Source organism: Macaca fascicularis, chromosome 10, assembly GCF_037993035.2.
Source record: "Macaca fascicularis isolate 582-1 chromosome 10, T2T-MFA8v1.1".
Taxonomy (NCBI): domain Eukaryota; kingdom Metazoa; phylum Chordata; class Mammalia; order Primates; family Cercopithecidae; genus Macaca; species Macaca fascicularis.
Window position 1 is genome coordinate 10,520,499 of NC_088384.1, and position 21,865 is coordinate 10,542,363.

Sequence of the window (21,865 nt, forward strand, 5' to 3'; positions counted from 1 at the left end):
TGCCAGGCGTGGTGGCTCACACCTGTAATCCCAACACTTTGGGAGGTCGAGGCAGGCGGATCACAAGGTCAGGAGATCGAGACCATCCTGGCTAACATGGTGAAACTACGTCTCTATGAAAAATACAAAAAATTAGCCGGGCATGGTGGTGGGCACCTGTAGTCCCAGCTACTCAGGAGGCTGAGGCAGGAGAATGGCGTGAACCTGGGAGGCGGAGCTGGCAGTGAGCCGAGATCGCGCCACTGCACCCTAGCTTGGGCCACAGAGTGAGACTCCATCTCAAAAAAAAAAGACCCAGGTAACAAAATGAAAAACAGAAAAAATAATGCTTAATTGGCCAGGCACTGTGGCTCCCGCCTGTAATACCAGCACTTTGGGAGGCCGAGGTGGGCAGACTAAAGTCAGGAATTCGAGACTAGCCTGGCCAACATGATGAAACCCCGTCTCTACTAAAAATACAAACATTAGCCAGGCATGGTGGTGGGTGCCTGTAATCCCAGCTACTTGGGAGGTTGAGGCAGGCGAATCGCTTGAACCCAGGAGATGGAGGCTGCAGTCAGCCAAGATTGCACCACTGTACTCCTGTCTAGGAAACAAAGTGAGACTCTGTGTCTAAAAAGAAGAAAGAAAAAATTATGCTTAACACAGTTCTTTATCAAGAAGCCATTCTTTTCTTGAACATTTCTAACAAGAACAATGTTTTCCATTTTCTCATTATGCCTTGAATATCTGATTTTCATTTCAATTACTTATGTACACAAGACATCTTTTTTTTTTTTTTTTTTGAGACGGAGTCTCGCTCTGCCGCCCAGGCTGGAGTGCAGTGGCCGGATCTCAGCTCACTGCAAGCTCCGCCTCCCGGGTTCACGCCATTCTCCTGCCTCAGCCTCCGGAGTAGCTGGGACTACAGGCGCCCGCCACCTCGCCCGGCTAGTTTTTTGTATTTTTTAGTAGAGACGGGGTTTCACCGTGTTAGCCAGGATGGTCTCGATCTCCTGACCTCGTGATCCACCCGTCTCGGCCTCCCAAAGTGCTGGGATTACAGGCTTGAGCCACCGCGCCCGGCCAAGACATCTTAATGAGTGTGTGTGTGTGTGTGTGTGTGTATATATGGTTGTCCCTTGGTATCTGCTAGTTAATTGGTTCCAGAATCCACTCCCTCCACTGCAGATACCAAAATCTGAGGATGTTCCAGTTCCTGAGATAAAGGAGATATGTAATATTTGCATATAACCTACACACATCCACCTATATACTCTGAATTCTTTCTATATTATTAACAATATCTAATGCAGCGTAAATGCAACATAAATAGTTGTTATGCCGTATTGTTTAGGGAAAAATGACAAGAAGAAAAAGCCTGTACATGTCTAGTACAGATGCAACTATGCATTTTTTTCCCCTAAATATTTCAATCCATGGCTGAATCCACAAACACGGAACCCACAGATATGGAAGGCTAACTGTACAGTATTTTTCTATTTTAAGCTCTGTTCCCATATTCTGATACTTCTAGAAAACAACCTTTGGATAGATGCCATAAGGCTTACTCCTAAGACTCCTCTATGAACATCATGCACTTGGCTTTCTCTTTATCCAGTCTATCTACACAGTAGTTCATCTTTATCTTCTGTTTTGCTTTCTACCATTTCAGACACCTGTGGTCCAAAATATTACAAAGAAAACTGCAGAAATAAACACTAATTTTTGTGGTTTTAGAAACAGAGTCCTGCTATGTCACCCAGGCTGGAGTGTGCAGTGGTGTGATCATAGCTCACTGTAATCTCAAACTCCTGGGCTCAAGTGATCCTTGCACCTTAGCCTCCCAAGAAGCCAGGACTACAGATGCACCCCATCACGCCTTGCTGATTTAAAAAAATTTTTTTTTTCTAGAGACGGTCGGGGGTTCGGAGGGATCTCACTGCATTGCCCAGGCTGGTCTTGAATGCCTGGCCTCAAGCAATCCTCCTGCCTCAAGTCTCCCAAAGTGCCAGGATTACAGGCGAGAGCCACAACAATGTTTTAAACTGCATGCCATTCTGAGTAGCCTGACAAAATCTCACTTGACCGGGTAGTGAATCTCCCCTTGGTCTAATGTATTCACCTGTATAAACTACCAGCCATTTGTCACTTAGTAGCCATCTCAGTTATCAGACTGACTGTCAGACTGACTATGGGGTAGGGCAGTGCTTGAGTTTTAAGTAACCCTTATTTTACTTAATGATAGTCCCTAAGTGCAAGAGTGGCAATGACAGCAATTTGGATATGCCAAAGAGAAGCTGTAAACTGCTTAAAGGTGAAAGTTCCTGGCTTAATAAGGAACGAAAAAAAAATTGTATGCTGAGGTTGCAAAGATCAAATCTATCTGTGAAATTGTGAAGAAGGAAAAAAATTTGCGATAGTTTTGCTGTTGCACCTCAAACTGCAAACATCACAGCCACAGTGCATGACAAGCGATCAGTTAAGAAGAAAAGGTATTAAATTTGTGTGTGGAAGACACGGACAGAAACATGTTCTGATGACAATTATGTTCACTACTATCCACGGTTTCAGGTATCCACTGGAGACCTTGGAATGTATCCCCCAACGATAAGGGGGGACTACTACATATCCACTTAAAAAAAAAAAAAAAAAAAAACAGGCTGGGTGTGGTGGCTCATCCCTGTAATCCCAACATTTTGGGAGGCTGAGGCGGGTGGATCACGAGGTCAGGAGTTCAAGATCAGCCTGACCAACATAGTGAAACCCTGTCTCTACTAAAAATACAAAAATTAGCCGGGCATGGTGGTGCATGCCTGTAGTCCCAGCTACTCGGGAGGTGAGCAGGAGAATCGCTTGAACCCGGGAGGTGGAGGTTGCTGTAAGCCAAGATCACGCCACTGTACTCCAGCTTGGGCAATAGAGCAAGACTCCATCGCAAAACAAAAACACAAAACAACCCCAAACCACCTACCACTGCTTTCCTTCTGGTATATTTAACAATAAAGTTAAAAACAGTTAACAATGAACACATACTACACAGAAGCAAGCATAGTCTTAAGCATCTGATAAAGAGAATTCTCATTTATTCTTAACCACAACCCTGTAGACTGGGTAAGTAAGGTGGATTCCTATAAGGTGGGTACCCACCTTACAGGGTTGTGGTTAGGAATAAATGTGAGGAGGTTGAGCCAAGTTAAGTATTGGGCCCAAAGTTCACAGTTAATAAATACAAGTCTGGGATATGAACTCTAGCAGTCCGACTCCAATACTCATTCTCTTAGCTACTCTCTTATTCTTTTCAATACTTTTACTCTCTCTCTCTCTCAACAAAATTACTTCTAATTGCTTTGGGGCATTTATAAAAAAGAATCTGTATCTAAAAACAAATTATATCCAAATTACTCAGAAGAGGCTTAACACCTCAATTAATATTTATCCTCTTAAGCATTTCTGGGAAAGTGAGCAGTAATAAAAAATTTCCCATTAAAATTTCAGAACAAAACTACTGTCTACTAAGTGGAAAAAAAAATCACCTGCGAAGTTCAATGTTAAAAAATTTTTGCCGGGCGCGGTGGCTCACGCCTGTAATCCCAGCACTTTGGGAGGCTGCGGCGGGAGGATTACGAGGTCAGGAGATCGAGACCATCCTGGTCAACATGGTGAAACCCTGTCTCTACTAAAAATACAAAAAATTAGCCAGGCATGCTGGTGGGCGCCTGTAGTCCCAGCTACTCGGGAGGCTGAGGCAGGAGAATGGTGTGAACCTGGGAGGTGGAGCTTGAAGTGAGCCAAGATCACGCTACTGCACTCCAGCCTGGGTGACAGAGCGAGATTCTGTCTCAAAAAAAAAAAAAAAAAAAAATAGACTTGGTATAATTTGTTTCATTTGCCCATTAATTTTACCGCTTGCCTCACTTAAAAAAATTCAACTTTAGAAATCTTCAAAGGAGGAAATCCTAGAATCTGGACAAACACAAAAGTAGCATATTTTACTTTTCCATTAATTGCTGGGTATATGAATTGGCAGAATAACTCTCAAATTGTTTTTGTAAATATACCAGGAAAAAGTATTTTACACTCCCACTTGTATCTGCAACGTTCTTCCTACTCTTTTTTCTCTTTGCTATTTACCACTTAATGTCCCTACAAGTACCACTTCACATTAATTTTCAGCTGTTGCCATTTTTTTTCTTTTTATTAAATAGACTAAAAAGGAGATAGAAAAGCAAAGAAAAACACAAAATAATACCAAAAGGCCACCAAGGCAGAAATCTTTTCCTCCCTCCTCCCTATTATCCATTCACTGGACATGCCAATACAATTCCAACCTCTGCAAAAGAAGATGAACTCCTCCTGGAATACTGTAACGCATACAAGAGTTACAACTTAAAAGTCACTTTATCTCATTATCAACCAGAGACAACCTTATTGAAGTCCTACAAATGAACTTACAAGGCCTTGAGAATAATTGCCAGAAAAATTTAAGGCATTTTAGTAAAATGTTTTGCAATTTAATCTGAGGAGAGCAATGCCTCACTAAATCAAGGAGCTGTATCTGCAAGACTCCAGATGCAAACTCTAATGTAAACATTCAAGCCAAAATAAAATAAAACAAAGTATATCACAAGTTACAGAGCTGGAAAATAAATGGTCTTGATCAAAATGTTTTGGTTAGGATGATGAATCACTAACACACAATGGCATTTTAACAACATAGAGCCGACAGCCGGGTGTGGTGGCTCACGCCTGTATTCCCAGCACTTTGGGAGGCTAAGGCGGGTGGATCACCTGAGGTCAGAAGTTCGAGACCAGCCTGGCCAAAATGGTGAAATCCTGTCTCTATTAAAAAATACAAAACTTAGCTGGGCATGGTGGTAGACACCTGTAATCCCAGCTACTCAGGAAGCTGAAGCAGAGAATCGCTTGGAGGTTGCAGTGAGCCAAGATCACGCTACTGCACTCCAGCCTGGGTAACAAGAGTGAAACTCTGTCTCAAAAAAAAGGAGAGCTGACATTTTAAAAATCCTTACCACTTATCCACTGTGTACATTAATCTACTGGTCAAAAGGCAGGTATGCTTTTATATACTATCTGCCCTGTGTCTTTGAAATGGGGGAAAAACCCAAAAAACAAAAAAAGCCCAAAACTCAGGGTCACAAACCTGTACCAAGACCAGAAGGATCTTTACCCTACTTAATTATATGCCAGATCCTAAAATCCTATCTTTCCAGGTGCTTTTTAAGTACATATGGCATTAAGTGCTTACGAAGCAGTGACAAAACATGTTCACTGAATAATGAAGACAACAGATGACCCCATCATTTCCATCACTCAGATCATCAGAAACAGCTCCAAAAAATATTTCCAGGATTTGCCTAACATTAACTTTTCCAGTCTTGCGGTCATTTTTACAAAAAAAAAGTTTACAAGCGGCTTTCATAATCTTTTTTTGGAGGGAGGAGAGGTAGAAAAATATGTCATTTCTCAAATGATGTTTTACCCTAACGATACCAAATGAAATAAAAATTTCAATGGATCAAATGCAAATACTGAAACAAGAACATAAAGGTGTGAAGACTACAAATAAGTCTCTTCCCCATCCCAACACGTAAAAGTTGAGTTTAACTTATTTGAATCAACCTGGAAATTTCTTAGGAGAATATCTGAGTATTAAACAGAAATGCAGACGTTGAAACTTAAGTACTAATTTGGTTTGTAACACTTTAGCATGTCATCCCATTGGATTCCAGTTTTCTTTCCTTTAAAGCTGACATCAGAACGCTCTTGGTGGATATATTTACATCACGAGATTTGCAAGCCTAAATCACTTAAAAAAAAATAGTTCCTACGTGCTAGAATTTAGGGCTTATTTCAACCAGTTCTAGACAAAAACCGTAATATCAAGGAAAAATTTTCTTTCACCCAAGTGACAACTCAAAAATCAAAAGTTACAAGTTTGAAATTTAAAGTTTTAAGAGGTGATGTGCCTCCAATAACAGTTACCTGAAAACATATTACAAACTGCAGAATGCCAAAAAAAAAAAAAAAAAAAAAACAAGATATAATGGTACCCCTGGCCAGGTGGCTCACACCTGTAATCCTAGCACTCGGGGAGGCCAAGGTAGGTGGATCACTCGAGGGCAGGAGTTCTAGACCAGCCTGACCAATATGGTGAAATCCCATCTCAACTAAAAATACAAAAATCAGACAGGTGTGGTGGCCTGCGCCTGTAGTCCCAGCTACTAGGGAGGCCGAGACAGAATTGCTCGAACCCGGGAGGCAGAGGTTGTAGTGAGATCACGCCACTGCACTCCAGCCTGGGTGACAGAGCGAGAGACTCTGTCTAAAACAAACAAACAACAAAAAAGGTATAATGGTACCCAGCTTGAATTAAGTTCACAGAGGGACAGTATTTCTTTATACTCATTTCTCCCCTCCCCCAAACCCAGATTGGTTACAATTAAAAACTGTACACCAAAGAATTCCTGGAGTAGAATCTTGATTTGGGGAGGAGGGAGGAAGTCAACCCTCATTACAAAATTTAGAAAAGTAACTAAGATAAACTCTGAGTATTATGAGTGAATGAATTAATCTCAATGTTGAGGGTTTTTTAAACTGTAAAAGCCCACTTGATACATTTAGAACTCTTGTAATTATTCGAAGATATTTCAAGTAGCAAAACAGACTGACATGGAGAAAGCAGTAGCACACCTGAACAGAAGTATTACAATACAGCTCCAAGACGAAGCTGCTCAAATCAGGATTCCTCAAAGTACATAAAAAAGTTTCCTCTACGTTCCAAGTCACTGGCTAACTCCAATGTAAAATCTCCTACCACGTTACACCAAAACTAAAAAGCAAAAACTACCACATTACACAAATACTAAAGAAACACCACAAAAATCTACAGGTGATTGATTAAGTGTCTAAAGATGATCTAAAAAATCCTTCTGAATGGCACTTTAGTAGGTGCAAAGGAATACAACGACGTGTGTATGTGTATGAATTCTGAAGGAAAAAACCCAGCTAAAAAATTCCCTGGACACTACAGTACCTTCATAGAACACGTACAGATCAAAGTTCATGCATAATCAATGTTACAAGAGAAACTCTGCAAGATTCCTACTGCTCAATTTTTGCAGGTTAACTTAAATTCACTTCACATCTTTCTTATAAAAGCAACGAATTCAAAGCATTAGCTCTGTCTTCCCATTTTCACTCTCTGAAATGAAGCCTACTTAGAAACATGCTCTCGAAGTTCTCCACAAACTCAAAGGGTACATTTAACTCCATTATGCACTCTCACTGGCAGATGGAGGGATGACGTTGAGCCTGTTCTCAGGGAGTTAAAGAGATGCTCCGTAGTAAAGGGGAACATCTTGTGGACTGTCAGATGGCCAGCCATTCTTCATCTTCATTATCCCAGCAAAGAAAAGGTCCTTACCCATCAGGATAACACCATTAAACTAACTGTAAGAGAAGAATGAAGGGATGATGGAGGAAGTCTCCCTGAACTTCTCCTGACAAAGGGGCTAGTCCACAAATGAATGAACTAAAAAATCCGCAAAGCTTTTACACGAAAATCTTGATCTCCAAGTATGTTTAAAAGTGTAAAAAGACAAAGACACACACAAACACAAAATCTAATGCACATTTTAAACTTTTGTACAATCAGTTCATGTTTGTAGTTGATGACTGGAACTCTTTTAACCTTGATTTCCAGGTACGTAACTCTACAAAATTGTTTATCTTTTTTATTTCCCCTAAAATGAGAAAGTGACTGAAACTGCAAAGAACATGCCCCTGTTCTCCCAATCTAAAAATCCGGAGTTTCAGACATTTTGGTCTCACACCAAAGAACTGGGAGATGTGAAATGAACTGCGCTCCATATTGATTCTTAAAGCAAATAAGAAGAAAAAGAAAAAAAAAAAGCTAAGAATGGTAGGTGAGATAAAAGAATTGTTAAATTTCACCTCTAATCTGAAATCTTCGACCTCGCACACACAATATCAAGATTTTCTTACACCCTATTCTTCAACATAAAATATTCTGCAAAGGAGAAAAAATCTTGAAAAGAGTGGAAAGTAGAGGAAACAGAGTAAGTACAGTAAGGAGAAAGGATTCTAAATTCTTCATTTACCAAGAACAAAAGAATTGAAACTTAAATTGCATAGGAGTTCTTACACACAAATGCATTGGCATTTCCCAAATCAAACTGCACGGGAGCAACAATACAGGCCATTTCTATACAGCACCCACTTACGAGCTCTAATTCCAGAACACACACCGATATGACATAGTGTTGCAACCAATGTATTAGAAGGCAAAGAAAATGGTTGGGCTACTGGACGTCTTCGACCCGCTCATTCAAATACCTTTAAAATTAATTAAGGGGCAGGGAACTAGAGAGAGAGGAAGAAAAAAAAATGGAAGAATAAAGGCGCACCGAGTAGAAAAGATTAAGGGGAACGTGGAAGGCCGGGGCTGCCGAAACTAACCTGTGCCATCGCTGGCGGACGCCGAGAGGGCCGGAGATGAGAGTTTAGGCCGCTTGGCTGAAGGCGGCCCCGGTTCCACCACATTCTCGGCCATTTTTAATTCTTTCGGAGATACAAGCGAGGAAAACCAGAATCCTCAGGAAATCTCTTCTTCGGCCCAGGGTCCCCGCCCCGCACCCAGGGGTGGGCTGGGGGGCTCCGACGGCACCCGAGGGGATAGGGGAAGTTCCTTATTCTCTTCGCCGGGTCTCAGTGGCTGGAGAGGGATGCGGACTCGATAGAAAAGGTAAGGGCAAGTGCGAGGGGCCGGGCCTGGGCCCAAGCCCGGAGGAGGGCACAGGAGCACAAATTCGCCGAGCGCGTCCGCTGCGGCGAATTCCCGAGAACTCGCGGCTCTAGAGGCGCAGTCCTCGGCCCGCCACGGCCGGCCCCTGCCCAGCCGAGGTCTCTCGGAGCTCCGCCGCCGCCATCAGCCTCTTCCTCCTCGGCGCTGTCCTCCTCCTTCTCATCGCCACAAGGAGGCGGGGGCGAAAAGGGGGGAGAGGAGGAGGCGACAAGAGACACTCACCTCCTCCCCGTGCCCCCTCCCGGGCCTGCGCCCCCACCCTCCGAACCCTCCTCCTGCCGCCGCGCTCCGCGCCGCCGCCGCCGCCGCCGCACCGGCCCCTAATGGCCGCAGAGAGCTCGCCCGAGCCGAGAGCCAGGCTGGCGCCGCCGCCTCACATCGCGCGGCGGCCGGCGGAGGCGCGGCAAGGACGCCGGGAGCGGAGCTGGCCGGACCAGAGGGCCGAGGGGGCCGGGCCGAGCAGCGCCACCCGCACGCCCGCGCCGAAGCCGAGCCCACCGAGGAGGCCCCGCTCCGGCGGCGGCGGCGCAGGCGGCCCCTCCTCGCGCTGCGCTCCCCTCCGCCTTCCTCTCCCGCGGAAAATAAATAAATACGGCCGCCGCTACGGCCCCCACCGCCGGCGGCCAGGTGCTGGGAGCGCCCGCCCCCCGGGGCTCCGCTCGGGGCCGCCCGCGGCGGCGGGCTAAGGCGCCGCGGGGCGCGGGGTTATGTAATGGTCCCCCCTAGGCGTCGACGCCGGCCCGGCTCCGGGGCCGCGGTGGGGGTGTGTGCGGACGGGAGGGGGCTGGGGGTCGCCTCAGCCCGTGCGCCCCGGGCCCCCTGCCACTGTCTCGGCCCCTGCCGCCTCTCTCCGACCCGGCTCCCCTCCGCACTCTCTCGCTCCCGCAGTAAGCACTCAGCCCGGCGTCCCGCTTGCCCACTCTCGCCCGCTCCCTCTCGCCCTCTCTCCCCCCCAGCCTAGCACACAAACAAGATGGCGGCTGTTGTTTCTTCCCTCTGCCGAATCCTCCTTACAGGCTAGCGGTAGCGACGGCGGCCGGAAATGAGCCAAGAGGGGGGTGAAAAAGGGGAGGGGCCGGGCCTCCGAAGGGAGGCGGGGCCTAGGCCCGAGCCGCTCACACAATGGGGGAAGTGGAGCCGGGGGCGGGGCCTGTTCCAATCACGGGATCCGCCCTAGGCCCCAACGCGGTTAGCGCTTCCGCAAACTCCCCCGGCGTCACCCGGTGGCTCCCTTTAAAGGGGAGGATTTTAGCGGGGGGAGGATTTTAAGGGGGGAGGGGCGGGGGCGGACTCAGAATCTATTTTCAGTCGGTGGATAGTTACGAGGGAAGGTGCCTGGCTTTGGTGTCTGCGTAAGGGACCAGTGGGAACCGGGACGACGGAACCCCGGAGCTGCGCCGAGGAAGGCGCCAAGTCGCCACTCAGGTGGCCAAATGGGAGCGCCCGTCGGGCGGCCCTGCTCTTCGGCCCTTGGGCGGCGGGTCCCTCAAATCCCGGTCGAATCCACCTGGCAGGGTGTACCCACTGCTGGCTGTTCCGGGCCAGATACCCAGTGCGTCCTCACTTCTCCATTGCCCTCCCAAAGGGAGCAGTTCACATCCAAAAAGCACGTTGATTACGAGTTGTTTTCATATTCTCTGAATTTTCCTTTTCCTTTTTATTTTTATTTATTTATCTTATAACGAGCACTATTACTCTGACCGGAAAACAAAAATCACAGCAGTGGGAAGATGTTTCGGCACCAGACTCAAATTCATTTCTTGCCTTCCACGTGTGTCCACACGCCCCTACCAGGTAGCACTCTCACCACAGGAGCCTTTAAGTATTTTTCTAAACACGCTTGGGACCTGAAGACAGTTTTAGGGTTTGTCTTTTTTTTTTGTCCGCTCCCAATAGACCAAGTTAATAAAAGATCACGTCCAGCCAGTGGCTTATCTAATGTAATTATGGGAAAAAAAACAAAAATGTGGTAAGGGTAAGGATGGAAAAAAGCAAAAATGTAATGGTGGGAGGAAATGTTGGAATATAAAGCCTAGTGTGTGGGACTCCACAGTTTTGCAGCTGAGGTCGGAGACGTGGTTTCAGGTTCCTACACATTACCCTGTGTTTGGCCATGGCTAAATTGGTACTGGAGGAGGTGGCAAGGGTGTAAGTGACCCTCAAAGAAACCCCCAAACCAATATCTACTGATACTGGTTAAAAGCTTTTTCTTGGGCAGGCACGGTGGCTCACGTCTGTAATCCCAGCACTTTGAGAGACCAAGGCGGGTGGATCACCTGAGGTCAGGAGTTGGAGAGCACCCTGGCCAACATGGTGAAACCCCGTTTCTACTAAAAATGCAAAAATTAGACGGGTGTGGTGGTGCGCGCCTGTAATCCTAGCTACTTGCGAGGCTGAGGCAGGAGAATCGCTTGAACCCAGGAGGCAGAGGTTGCAGTGAGCTGAGATTGTGCCATTGCACTCCAGCCTGGGCGACAAGAGCAAAACTCTGTCCCAGAAATAAAAGAAAAAAAAAAATTCTTTTATTTCATATCTCATGCTCCATAGTTGGTATTTGCGAATTGTTGGATTTTCTTTGTTTGTTTGATATTGTTTCTGTTTGTTTTTTAAATGAATGTTGGGATGAATAAATAAGAACCTAATAGTGACGATTCTAATGGAGCAATTGAAGTTGCTGACAGGGATGGATTCTGTCCTGTAATGTTCGGGCCTAGATCACCCAAACTGCAGTAGAAAAGCAGGCAAATTTAAAAGGACAGAACCTCTTTATCTTAAAGTTGTTACAGTATGAATTCAATGTGTAGGAGTAAGATCAAGATTGGCCTTCAGGGATAATTTTGTTATTTTTAATAGTTTATACCCATATTCAGACTAAGGAGTACAAAGCAAAGAATGTTGGTCGGGCACAGTGTCTCATGCCAGTAATCCCAGCGCTTTAGGAGACGGGGATGGGAGGATCGCTTGAGCCCAGGAGTTTAAGACCAGCCTAGGAAACATAAAGAGACACCCTTATTCCCCATCTCTACAAAAGTTAAAAAAAAAAAAATTACTTAGACGTGGTGGCGTACACAGCACCTGTAGTCCCAGCTACTCCAGATACTGAAATGGGAGAATCATTTCAGCCTGGGAAGTCAAGGCTGCAGTGAGGCGTAGTCATGCCACTGCACTACAGCCTGGGCAATAGAGTGAGAGATCCTGTCTCTTAAGATAAATAGGGCCGGGCGCAGTGGCTCAAGCCTGTAATCCCAACACTTTGGGAGGCCGAGGCGGGCGGATCACAAGGTCAGGAGATCAAGACCATCCTGGCTAACACAGTGAAACCCCGTCTCTACTAAAAAATACAAAAAAAAAACTAGCCAGGCGAGGTGGCGGGCGCCTGTATTCCCAGCTACTCGGGAGGCTGAGGCAGGAGAATGGCGTAAACCCGGGAGGCGGAGCTTGCAGTGAGCTGAGATCTGGCCACTGTACTCCAGCCTGGGCGACAGAGCGAGACTCCGTCTCAAAAATAAATACATACATACATACATATTTTAAAAAACAAAGGAAAGAAATGAGAAATGCGAAGGACACCTGGAAACTTGCTCTGTCATTTCCTGGTGGGAGATTGCTTGCCCTGTTTTGTTTTTTTTTTTTGTGAGACAGAGTCTGGCTCTGTTGCCAGGCTAGAGTGCAATGGCGCCATCTCGGCTCACTGCAACCTCCGCCTCCCTCCCGGGTTCAAGCGATTCTCCTACCTCGGCCTCCCGAGCAGCTGGGACTATAAGCGCGCACCACCACACCCAGCTAATTTTTGTATTTTTAGTAGAGATGGGGTTTCACCATTTTGGCCAGGATGGTTTCAATCTCTTGACCTCGTGATCCGCCCGCCTTGGCCTCCCAAAGTGCTGGGATTACAGGCATGAGCCACCGCACTTGGCCTGTTTTTTGTTTGTTTGTTTGTTTGTTTTGAGATGGAGCCTTGTTCTGTCACCCAGGCTGCAGTGCAGTGGCATGATCTCCATTAGCTGCAACCTCTGCCTCCCAGGTTCAAGTGATTCTTCTGCCTCCCTGGTAGCTGGGATTATGAGCATGAACCACCACAGACCCAGCTATTTTTTTTGCATTTTTAGTAGAGATGGGGTTTCACCATGCCAGGCTGGTCTCAAACTCCTCACCTCAGTTGATCCACCCACCTCAGCCTCCCAAAGTGCTGGGTTACAGGAATGAGCCACCGTGCCTGGCCCCAGCTGTTTTTTTTTCTTTTTTTTGTTTTTAAGTTTCTTTTTTTCCTTCTTTTGAGACATAGTCTCACTCTGTTGCCCAGGCTGGAGTGCAGTGGCATGAACTTGGCTTACTGTAGCCTCTGCTTCCCAGGTTCAAGCAATTCTCCTGCCTCAGCCTTCCTAGTATCCCTAGTAGCAGGGATTACAGACATGAGCCACTGAGCCTGGCCTTTTTTCTTTTCTTTTTTCTTTGTTTTTTTTTGAGACAGAGTCTCACCCTGTCACCCAGGCTGGAATGCAATGGCGCGATCTCAGCTCACTGCAACCTCCGTCTACAGGGTTTAAGCAATTCCCCTGCCTCAGCCTCCCGAATAGCAGGGATTACAGGCATGCGCCACCATGCCCAGTTAATTTTTTGTATCTTTAGTAGAGATGGGGTTTCACCGTGTTGACTGGGCTGGTCCCAAACTCCTGACCTCATGATCCGCCCGCCTCGGCCTCCCAAAGTGCTGGGAGTACAGGCATGAGCCACCGCGCCCAGCTTTTTTTTTTTTTTTCTTTCTTTCTTTCTTTTTAAAGAGTTTCTGTAAACTTTAGGAAAAGATTTGTATACTTTTACAGAGGATCCAGGTTGAATCAAAGCAGCATTCAAATATACCTTGCCCACCTGGCCAAAAACACTTTAGGACTAGATATAAGAAGTGGATTGAAGGAAATCTGAGGAACATCCCATGAGAAAATTCAACCAAAAGAAATCAGAGGCCATGGCCCCCGGCTCTGCTGTAAATGGAGAACTCTGATGCTTGGTGCATCTCCTTGAGATGTGCTCCTCTGGCCTTTCCCCAGGACCCTGAACCTGAAATTGGCCATGTTGGAAGTGGCTGATGGCAAGAAAATAAGGATCACACAAAGGCAATCAAAGTGACTCTTAAGATGGCTTCAGAACAGCAGAATTGAGGCTGGGTATGGTGGCTCACGCCTGTAATCCCAGCATTTTGGAAGCTGAGGCGGGCAGATCACTAGAGGCCAGGAGTTCGAGACCAGCCTGGCCAACATAGCAAAATCCATCTCTACTTAAAATACAAAAAAGTTAGCTAGGCATGGTGGCACATGCCTGTAATCCCAGTTATTCCGGAGGCTAAGGTATAAGAATTGCTTGAACTCAGGAGGTAGAGGTTGCAGTGAACTAAGATCGTACCACTGCACTCCAGCCTGGGCAACAGAGTGAGACCCTGTTTCAAAAAAAAGAAAAGTAGATCACGCCTATAATCCCAGCACTGTGGGAGGCCAAGGCGGGTGGATCACCTGAGGTCAGAAGTTCAAGACAAGCCTGGCCAAGATGGTGAAACCCCGTCTCTACTAAAAATACAAAAATTAGCCAGGCTTGGTGGCGGGCGCCTGTAATCCTAGCTACTCGGGAGGCTGAGGCAAAGAATTGCTTGAACCCAGGAGGTGGAGGTTACAGTGAGCCGAGATCGCGCCACTGCACTCCAGCCTGGGCAACAGAGTGAGACTCGGTCTCAAAAAAAAAAAAAAAAGAAAGAAAAATAGAAAAAGAAAAATATTTTATTAGCCAGTATTGGCAAGGAAGTGGAGAATTTGGGCTTTCATACACTGTTAGTGGAAATAGAGCGTGGTACAAACTTTTAGGTTCATACTGAATGTTTATAGCCTTTGAAAATCTCAGAATCTAGGACACATTCTACAAGTGTACAAAGATGCGAGAATGTTCCCTGCAGCAGTGTAATAGTCCCTCCTCTCCACTTTCCCCAACAAAGGGAAACAAACTAACAGCCTGTATGTAGGCGATTGGTTAAAAAACAAACAAACAATGGATATGATTCTCCTTATATGAGGTATCTCCAGTAGCCACATTCATAGAGATAGAAAGTAGAACAGTGGTTGCCAGGGGCTGGGGACAGAAGGGAATGGGGAAATCTATTTCTTAAGTACAAAGTTTCCCTTTGAGCAGATGAGCAAGTTCTGGAGATGGATGGTGGTGTTGGCTGTACAACAGTTTCAGTGTACTTAATGCCAATGAACTGTGCACTAAAAAATGGTTAAGAGGAAGCAGGTGTGGTGGCTCATGGCTATAATCCCAACACTTTAGGAGGCTGAGGCTGGAGGATCGATACTTTGAGTCTAGGAGTTGGAGACCAGCCTGAGCAACATGGTGAGACCCCCCACCACCCCGTCTCTACAAACATTAAAAAAAAAGTTAGGCATGATGAGGCACACACACCTGTGGTCCCAGCTACTCAGGAGGCTGAGGTGAGAGGATCACCTGAGCCTGGGAGGTCAAGGCTGCAGTGAGCCGTGATCATGCCTCCACTATACTCCAGCATGGGTGACAGAGAGACCCTGTCTCAAAAAAAAGGAAAAAAAGGTTAAGACCAGAAATTTTATGTATGTGTATTTCATGAGAACTTATTAACGTTTTTTAAATGGTAAAAATGATAAATTTTATGTTCTTTCTCTATATATATGTTATATATATACATATATAAAACATATGTATATATTCTTTTTGACACAGAGTCTCACTCTGTTGCCCAGGCTGGAGTGCAGTGGTGCAGTCTCTGCTCACTGCAACTTCCACCTCCTGAGTTCAAGTGATTCTTGTGCCTCAGCCTCCCAAGTACCTGGGACTACAGGTGTGTACCACCACACCAGCTAATTTTTGTATTTTTTTTTGTAGGGATGGGGTTTTACCATGTTGGCCAGGCTGGTCTCGAACTCCTGACCTCAGGTGATCCACCCTCTTTAGCCTGCCAAAGTGCTGGGATTACGGTCGTGAGCCACCACACATGGCCTACGTACCACAGATTTTATCACAGCTAGACAACAACAAAAACTATGGAACAGTCTTACAATGATGGGATACTATGCAGTCATTTGAAAATGAGTAGGCAGATATATACTACCGTAGAAAGATGCCCATGTATTACTAAGGACATAAAGAATATTGTTGAATAGCAGGTATAGAATGTCTCTATTTTCACAAATATAATGATTAATAATAACAAGTTAGACCAGGCACAGTGGCTCATGCCTGTAATCCCAGCACTTTGGGAGGCTGAGGCAGGAGGATCATGAGGTCAGGAGTTTGAGACCAGCCTGGCCAACATAGTGAAACCCTGTCTCTACTAAAATTACAAAAATTAGCCCGGCATGGTGGTGTGCACCTGTAGTCCCAGCTACTCAGGAGGCCGATGCAGGAGAATCGCTTGAACCCGGGAGGCAGAGGTTGTGGTGACCCAAGATTGCACCACTGCACTCCAACCTGGGCAACACAGCAAGACTCTGTCTCAAAACAAAACAAAACAAAATAAAAAATAAATAAAGGGTTAGGGCCAGGCACAGTGGCTCACACCTGTAATCCCAACACTTTGGGAGGCTGAGGCAGGAGGATCACGAGGTCAGGAAATCCAGACCATCCTGGCTAACACACGTGAAACCCCGTCTCTACTAAAACTACAAAAAAGTATCTAGGCATGGTGGCACGTGCCTGTAGTCCCAGCTACTCGGGAGGCTGAGGCAGGAGAATGGCGTGAACCCGGGAGCTTGCAGTGAGCCGAGACCACACCACTGCACTCCAGCCTGGGCGATGAAGCAAGCCTCTGTCTCAATAAATAAATAAATAAAGGGTTAGAAGCTGATGGAATATGCACCAAACTGTTAGCAGTACTGGGGTGAGAGAAGTGTTATGAGTCGTGTTCATTGTACACTACAAATTTTTGTGATGTTTGAAGTCAAAATCAGAAAGGATTTTTTCTAAAAAAAAATTCACGCAGCCGGGCGCGGTGGCTCACGCCTGTAATCCCAGCACTTTGGGAGGCCGAGACGAGCGGATCACGAGGTCAGGAGATCGAGACCATCCTGGCTAACACGGTGAAACCCCATCTCTACTAAAAAAATACAAAAAAGCTAGCTGGGTGAGGTGGCGGGCGCCTGTAGTCCAGCTACTCGGGAGGCTGAGGCAGGAGAATGGCATAAACCTGGGAGGCAGAACTTGCAGTGAGCTGAGATCCGGCCACTGTACTCCAGCCTGGGCAACAGAGCGAGACTCCGTCTCAAAAAAAAAAAACAAAACAAAACACTAACATTCATGCCAGGCACAGTGGATCATGCCTGTAATCCTAGCACTTTGGGAGGCCAAGGCGGGTGGATTGCTTGAGCTCAGGAGTTTGAAACCAGCCTGGGCAACATGGTGAAACTCTGTCTCTACTAAAATACAAAAAAAAAAAAAAATTTAGCCGGCATGGTGCCAGCCGCTAAGGAGGCTGAGACAGGAGAATAGTTTGAACCTGGGAGGCGGAGATTGCAGTGAGCTGAGATCACACCACTGAACACCAGCCTGGGTGACAGAGCGATACTCCGTCTCAAAAAACAAAAACAAAAACACCTTCAATGGTTACTCTTTGCTGTTAGGGTAAAGTTTCAATTGCAGGGTTTCGTACATGCTTACCTACCTTATTTCTCTGAACTTCCGTCCCTGCAGCCAAGTGGAATTATTTCTATTCTTCTGGTGCCATGCTTTCTCTGTTGTTGGGAGAGTGACACATATACTGCTTCTGTCTGAAACACCACTGCAGTCCTTTCTTTACCCACAAATTCCTGATCACCCTTCAGGTCTCAACTAACATATTCCTTTTTCTATAAAGCTCCGCCTCCAGAGCCCTCTGAGCCTAGTTACACACTCCTCCTGTGCCCTCCCTGGCAAATACCCTGTACTTATTTTATTATTTATTTATTTTAAATTAATTTTATTTAGTTTTTTATTTTTTAATTAATTAATTAATTTTTTGAGATGGAGTCTCACTCTGTTGCCCAGGCTGGAGTGCAGTGGTGCAATTTCAGCTCACTGCAACCTCTGACTCCTGGGTTCAAGCAATTCTTCTGCCTCAGCCTCCGAAGTAGCTGGGACTTCAGGCATCTGCCACGCCCAGCTAATTTTTTTGTATTTTTAGTAGAGATGGGGTTTTACCGTGTTAGCCATGACGGTCTCGATCTCCTGACCTCGTGATCTGCCCCCCATCAGCCTCCCAAAGTGCTGGGATGTGAGCCACTGTGCCCAGCCTTTTTTATTCTTATTTTTTGAGACAGAGTCTCGCTCTGTCACTGAGGCTGGAGTGCAGTGGTGCAATCTCGGCTCACTACAGCCTCTGCCTACCGGATTCAAGCAATTCTCCTGCCTCAGCCCCCCAAGTAGCTAGGATTACAGGGGCCTGCCACCATGCCCAGCTAATTTTTGTATTTTTAGTAGAGATGGAGTTTCACCATGTTGGCCAGTCTAGTTTTGAACTCCTGACCTCAGGTGATCCTCCCGCCTCAGCCTCCCAGAGTGCTGGGATTACAAGCATGAGCCACTGTGCCTGGCCTTCTTTTATTATTATAGTTATTATTTTATTTGTTTATTTATTTATTTATTTTGAGACGGAGTCTCCCTCTGTTGTCCAGGCTGGAGTGCAGTGGCGCTATCTCGGCTCACTGCAAGCTCCGCCTCCCGGGTTCACGCCATTCTCCTGCTTCAGCCTCCCGAGTAACTGAGACTACAGGCGCCCACCACCATGCCCAGCTAATTTTTTGTATTTTTAGTAGAGATGGGGTTTCACCGTGTTAGTCAGGATGGTCTCGATCTCCTGACCTTGTGATCGGCCCACCTCGGCCTCCCAAAGTGCTGGGATTACAGGCGTGAGCCACCGTGCCCGGCCTATTACTATAATTTTAATAGAGACAGCTCTCAGTATGTTGTCCAGGCTGGTCTTGAACTCCTGACCTCAAGCGATCCTCCTGCCTCAGACTCCCAAAGTGCTAGGATTATATGTGTGAGCCACCATTCCCAGCCTATCCTGTACTTTTGAATCACCTACATTGCACATCATATTATAGTTGCCTGGGTCCTTGTCAGCCTTTCCTGCACAGCAGGGAAGGTGACCATGTCGTCCATCTCTCTCTCCCAGCTCCTAATTTAAGATCTGATGAAGAGGGACTCAACCCAAACTTATTGATCAGATGAATATTGATTTGTGAATCTGGTCGGAGTTAGTGGATCCTCACCTGCCCCAACCTCATCTATGCTGCTACAGCAACAAGGGCTTTCTGGCCCTGAAAAGGACATGATCTAGCTTACTTGTCCATCAGGGTGCCAGTCAACCTCTCTCTCTTCTGGAATCTCAGATAGCTTGATTGGATTCTTTATAATTACACCAGAAAAGAGGAAGTGTTTACTCTGGGCAGTGAGCTCTAAAGGAAATGAAATGTCCTTCATGAGACCCCAAACTGAAGCAAAAGGAAGGTTGGAATGGAGGTCTTCCAACATGATATCCAGGACTCTTTCTACAGAACCCTTACTACTTTCTTTGGGTAGGAGGCAGGTCTTATGCTTCTTCAAGACCCCAGCACCTAGGACAGGAACTGGGACAGAATTCATAGCCAATGAGTGTTTATTGAATGAATAAAGAAAGAGGGAAATTCTATACATAAACATGCTCACAAACACACACTCACATGCACACAATATCTTTTCCACAAAATTTAAAAACAGATTGGTAAACTCACAAAAACAGCCACAGAACTTGTGACTTTCCATATCATTATGCATGACTGTGCCACCATCAGGAATGAAATGCACCAACGGAACAAAAGGTAACCAAGGATCTTGCACTCTTTTAAAAAGAAATTATTTTTATAGAGACAGGATCTCGCTCTGTTGCCCAGACTAGAGTGCAGTGGTGCAATCATGGCTCACTGCAGCCTCCAATTCCTGGGCTGAAGTGATCCTTCCCACTCAGCATCACTGTAGGCGTGCAGTGCCATGCCCAGCTAATTTTGGTGTTTTGTTTTTTTTTTCCAGACAGTATTTCATTCTGTGGCCCAGACTGGAGTGCAGTGACACGATGTTGGTTCATTGCAACCTCCAAGTCCCGGGCTCAGCTGATCCTCCTACCTCAGCCTCCCGAGTAGCTGGGATTACAGGTCTGCATCACCATGCCGGCTTATTTTTCTGTTTTTTTTTTTTTTTTTTTTTTTTTTTTTGAGACAGAGTCTCGCTCTGCCGCCCAGGCTGGAGTGCAGTGGCCGGATCTCAGCTCACTGCAAGCTCCGCCTCCCGGGTTCACGCCATTCTCCTGCCTCAGCCTCCCAAGTAGCTGGGACTACAGGCGCCCGCCACCTCGCCTGGCTAGTTTTTTGTATTTTTAAAGTAGAAACGGGGTTTCACGGTGTCAGCCAGGATGGTCTCGATCTCCTGACCTCGTGATCCGCCCGTCTCGGCCTCCCAAAGTGCTGGGATTACAGGCTTGAGCCACCGCGCCCGGCCTATTTTTCTATTTTTAATAGAGACTTTAAACAAGAGGGAGAGTAAGTCTTTGTACTCATTAATAAAGGACATTTCACTTGCTTTAGAGCTCCATGTTGCCCAGGCTGGTCTTGAGCTCCTGGGCTCAAGCGATCTGCCCACCTCAGCCTCCCAAAGTGCCGGGGTTACAGGCAGGAGCCACTGCACCCAGCCAAATTTTTGTATTTTTTGTAGTGACGGGGTCTCGCTGTGTTACCCAGGCTGGTCTCAAACTTCTGGCCTCAAGCCATCCTCCTGCCTCAGCCTCCCAAAGTGCTGGAATTACAGGCATGAGCCCCAATGCCTGGCCAGAACTTGCACTCTTTATACCCCAACCCAACCCTTATGAAGCCTCTTCTCTGTGCCCAGCACTGTGCTGGGTACTAGGAATTCAAAGATGGGGTACACACTGTTCCTGCCCTGGTGGCACACCATCTACTTGGAGAGAAGCTCATAGAGATAAATAGTTACTGGCCAGAGTGGTGGGGCTCCTGCAAGGCAAACATGGATGGATAATGCATGAGCATAAGCACCTGTCACACTGGCGCCTGAATGCTGCTCACCATGGGTATAGCATCATGTGCCCAGGCAGGAGAGGACACTGAAAAGGTGGGCCCCGCCAGACCACAAAGGGCCATGGGTACCACGCTGGGAAGTTTGGGCTGACACCTAGGTCCTGCTTTTCGTTTGGAATATGTGGTCTTTTTTTTTTTTTTTTTTTTTTTTTTTTTTAGACAGAGTCTCACTTTGTCACCCAGACTGGAGTGCAGTGGCGCGATCTCAGTTCACTGCTACCTCTGCCTGCAGGGTTCAAGTGATTCTCCTGCCTCAGCCTCCTGAGCAGCTAGGACTACAGGCGTGCACCACCATGCCCTGCTAATTTTTTGTATCTTTAGTAGAGACAGGGTTTCGCCACGTTGGCCAGGCTGGTCTTGAGAACTCCTGACCTCAGGTGATCCACCTGCCTTGGCCTCCCAAAGTGCTGGGATTACAAGTGCGAGCCACCATGCCCGGCCGTAGAATATGTGGTCATCTTATCTATCAATGAGCACATCTGTACAATAATTCAGTGGAATATTAAAATATGTTAGGCCGGGCGCGGTGGCTCAAGCCTGTAATCCCAGCACTTTGGGAGGCCGAGGCGGGCGGATCACAAGGTCAGGAGATCGAGACCACAGTGAAACCCTGTCTCTACTAAAAATACAAAAAATTAGCCGGGCGCGGTGGCGGGCGCCTGTAGTCCCAGCTACTCAGGAGGCTGAGGCAGGAGAATGGCGTGAACCCAGGAGGCGGAGCTTGCAGTGAGCCGAGATCGCGCCACTGCACTCCAGCCTGGGCAACAGCGTGAGACTCCGTCTCAAAAAAAAAAAAAAAAATATGTTAACAGTATTGGAAACAAAAGCCCGATTGACTTCACAACTAGAAAAAATACCTAAATTTTTGTCATATATATATATATATATATTTTTTTTTTTTTTTTTTGAGACATGGTTTCAC

The 21,865-nt window shown here is 46.5% G+C and overlaps 1 protein-coding gene across 6 annotated transcripts in view; it reads right to left on the minus strand.

Annotated features, from left to right (window-relative positions):
- EP300 (E1A binding protein p300) overlaps positions 1 to 8,988 on the minus strand; it is a 90,879-nt gene extending 81,891 nt beyond the window's left edge. For all 6 annotated transcript variants that reach the window (XM_045363558.3, XM_045363557.3, XM_005567166.5 and 3 more), the window contains exon 1: positions 8,482 to 8,988. In XM_045363558.3, the coding sequence (XP_045219493.1) occupies positions 8,482 to 8,575 (94 nt within the window). In that variant the 5' untranslated portion in view covers positions 8,576 to 8,988. The remainder of the gene's footprint in view (positions 1 to 8,481) is intronic.
- Between the last annotated feature and the right edge of the window lie 12,877 nt (positions 8,989 to 21,865).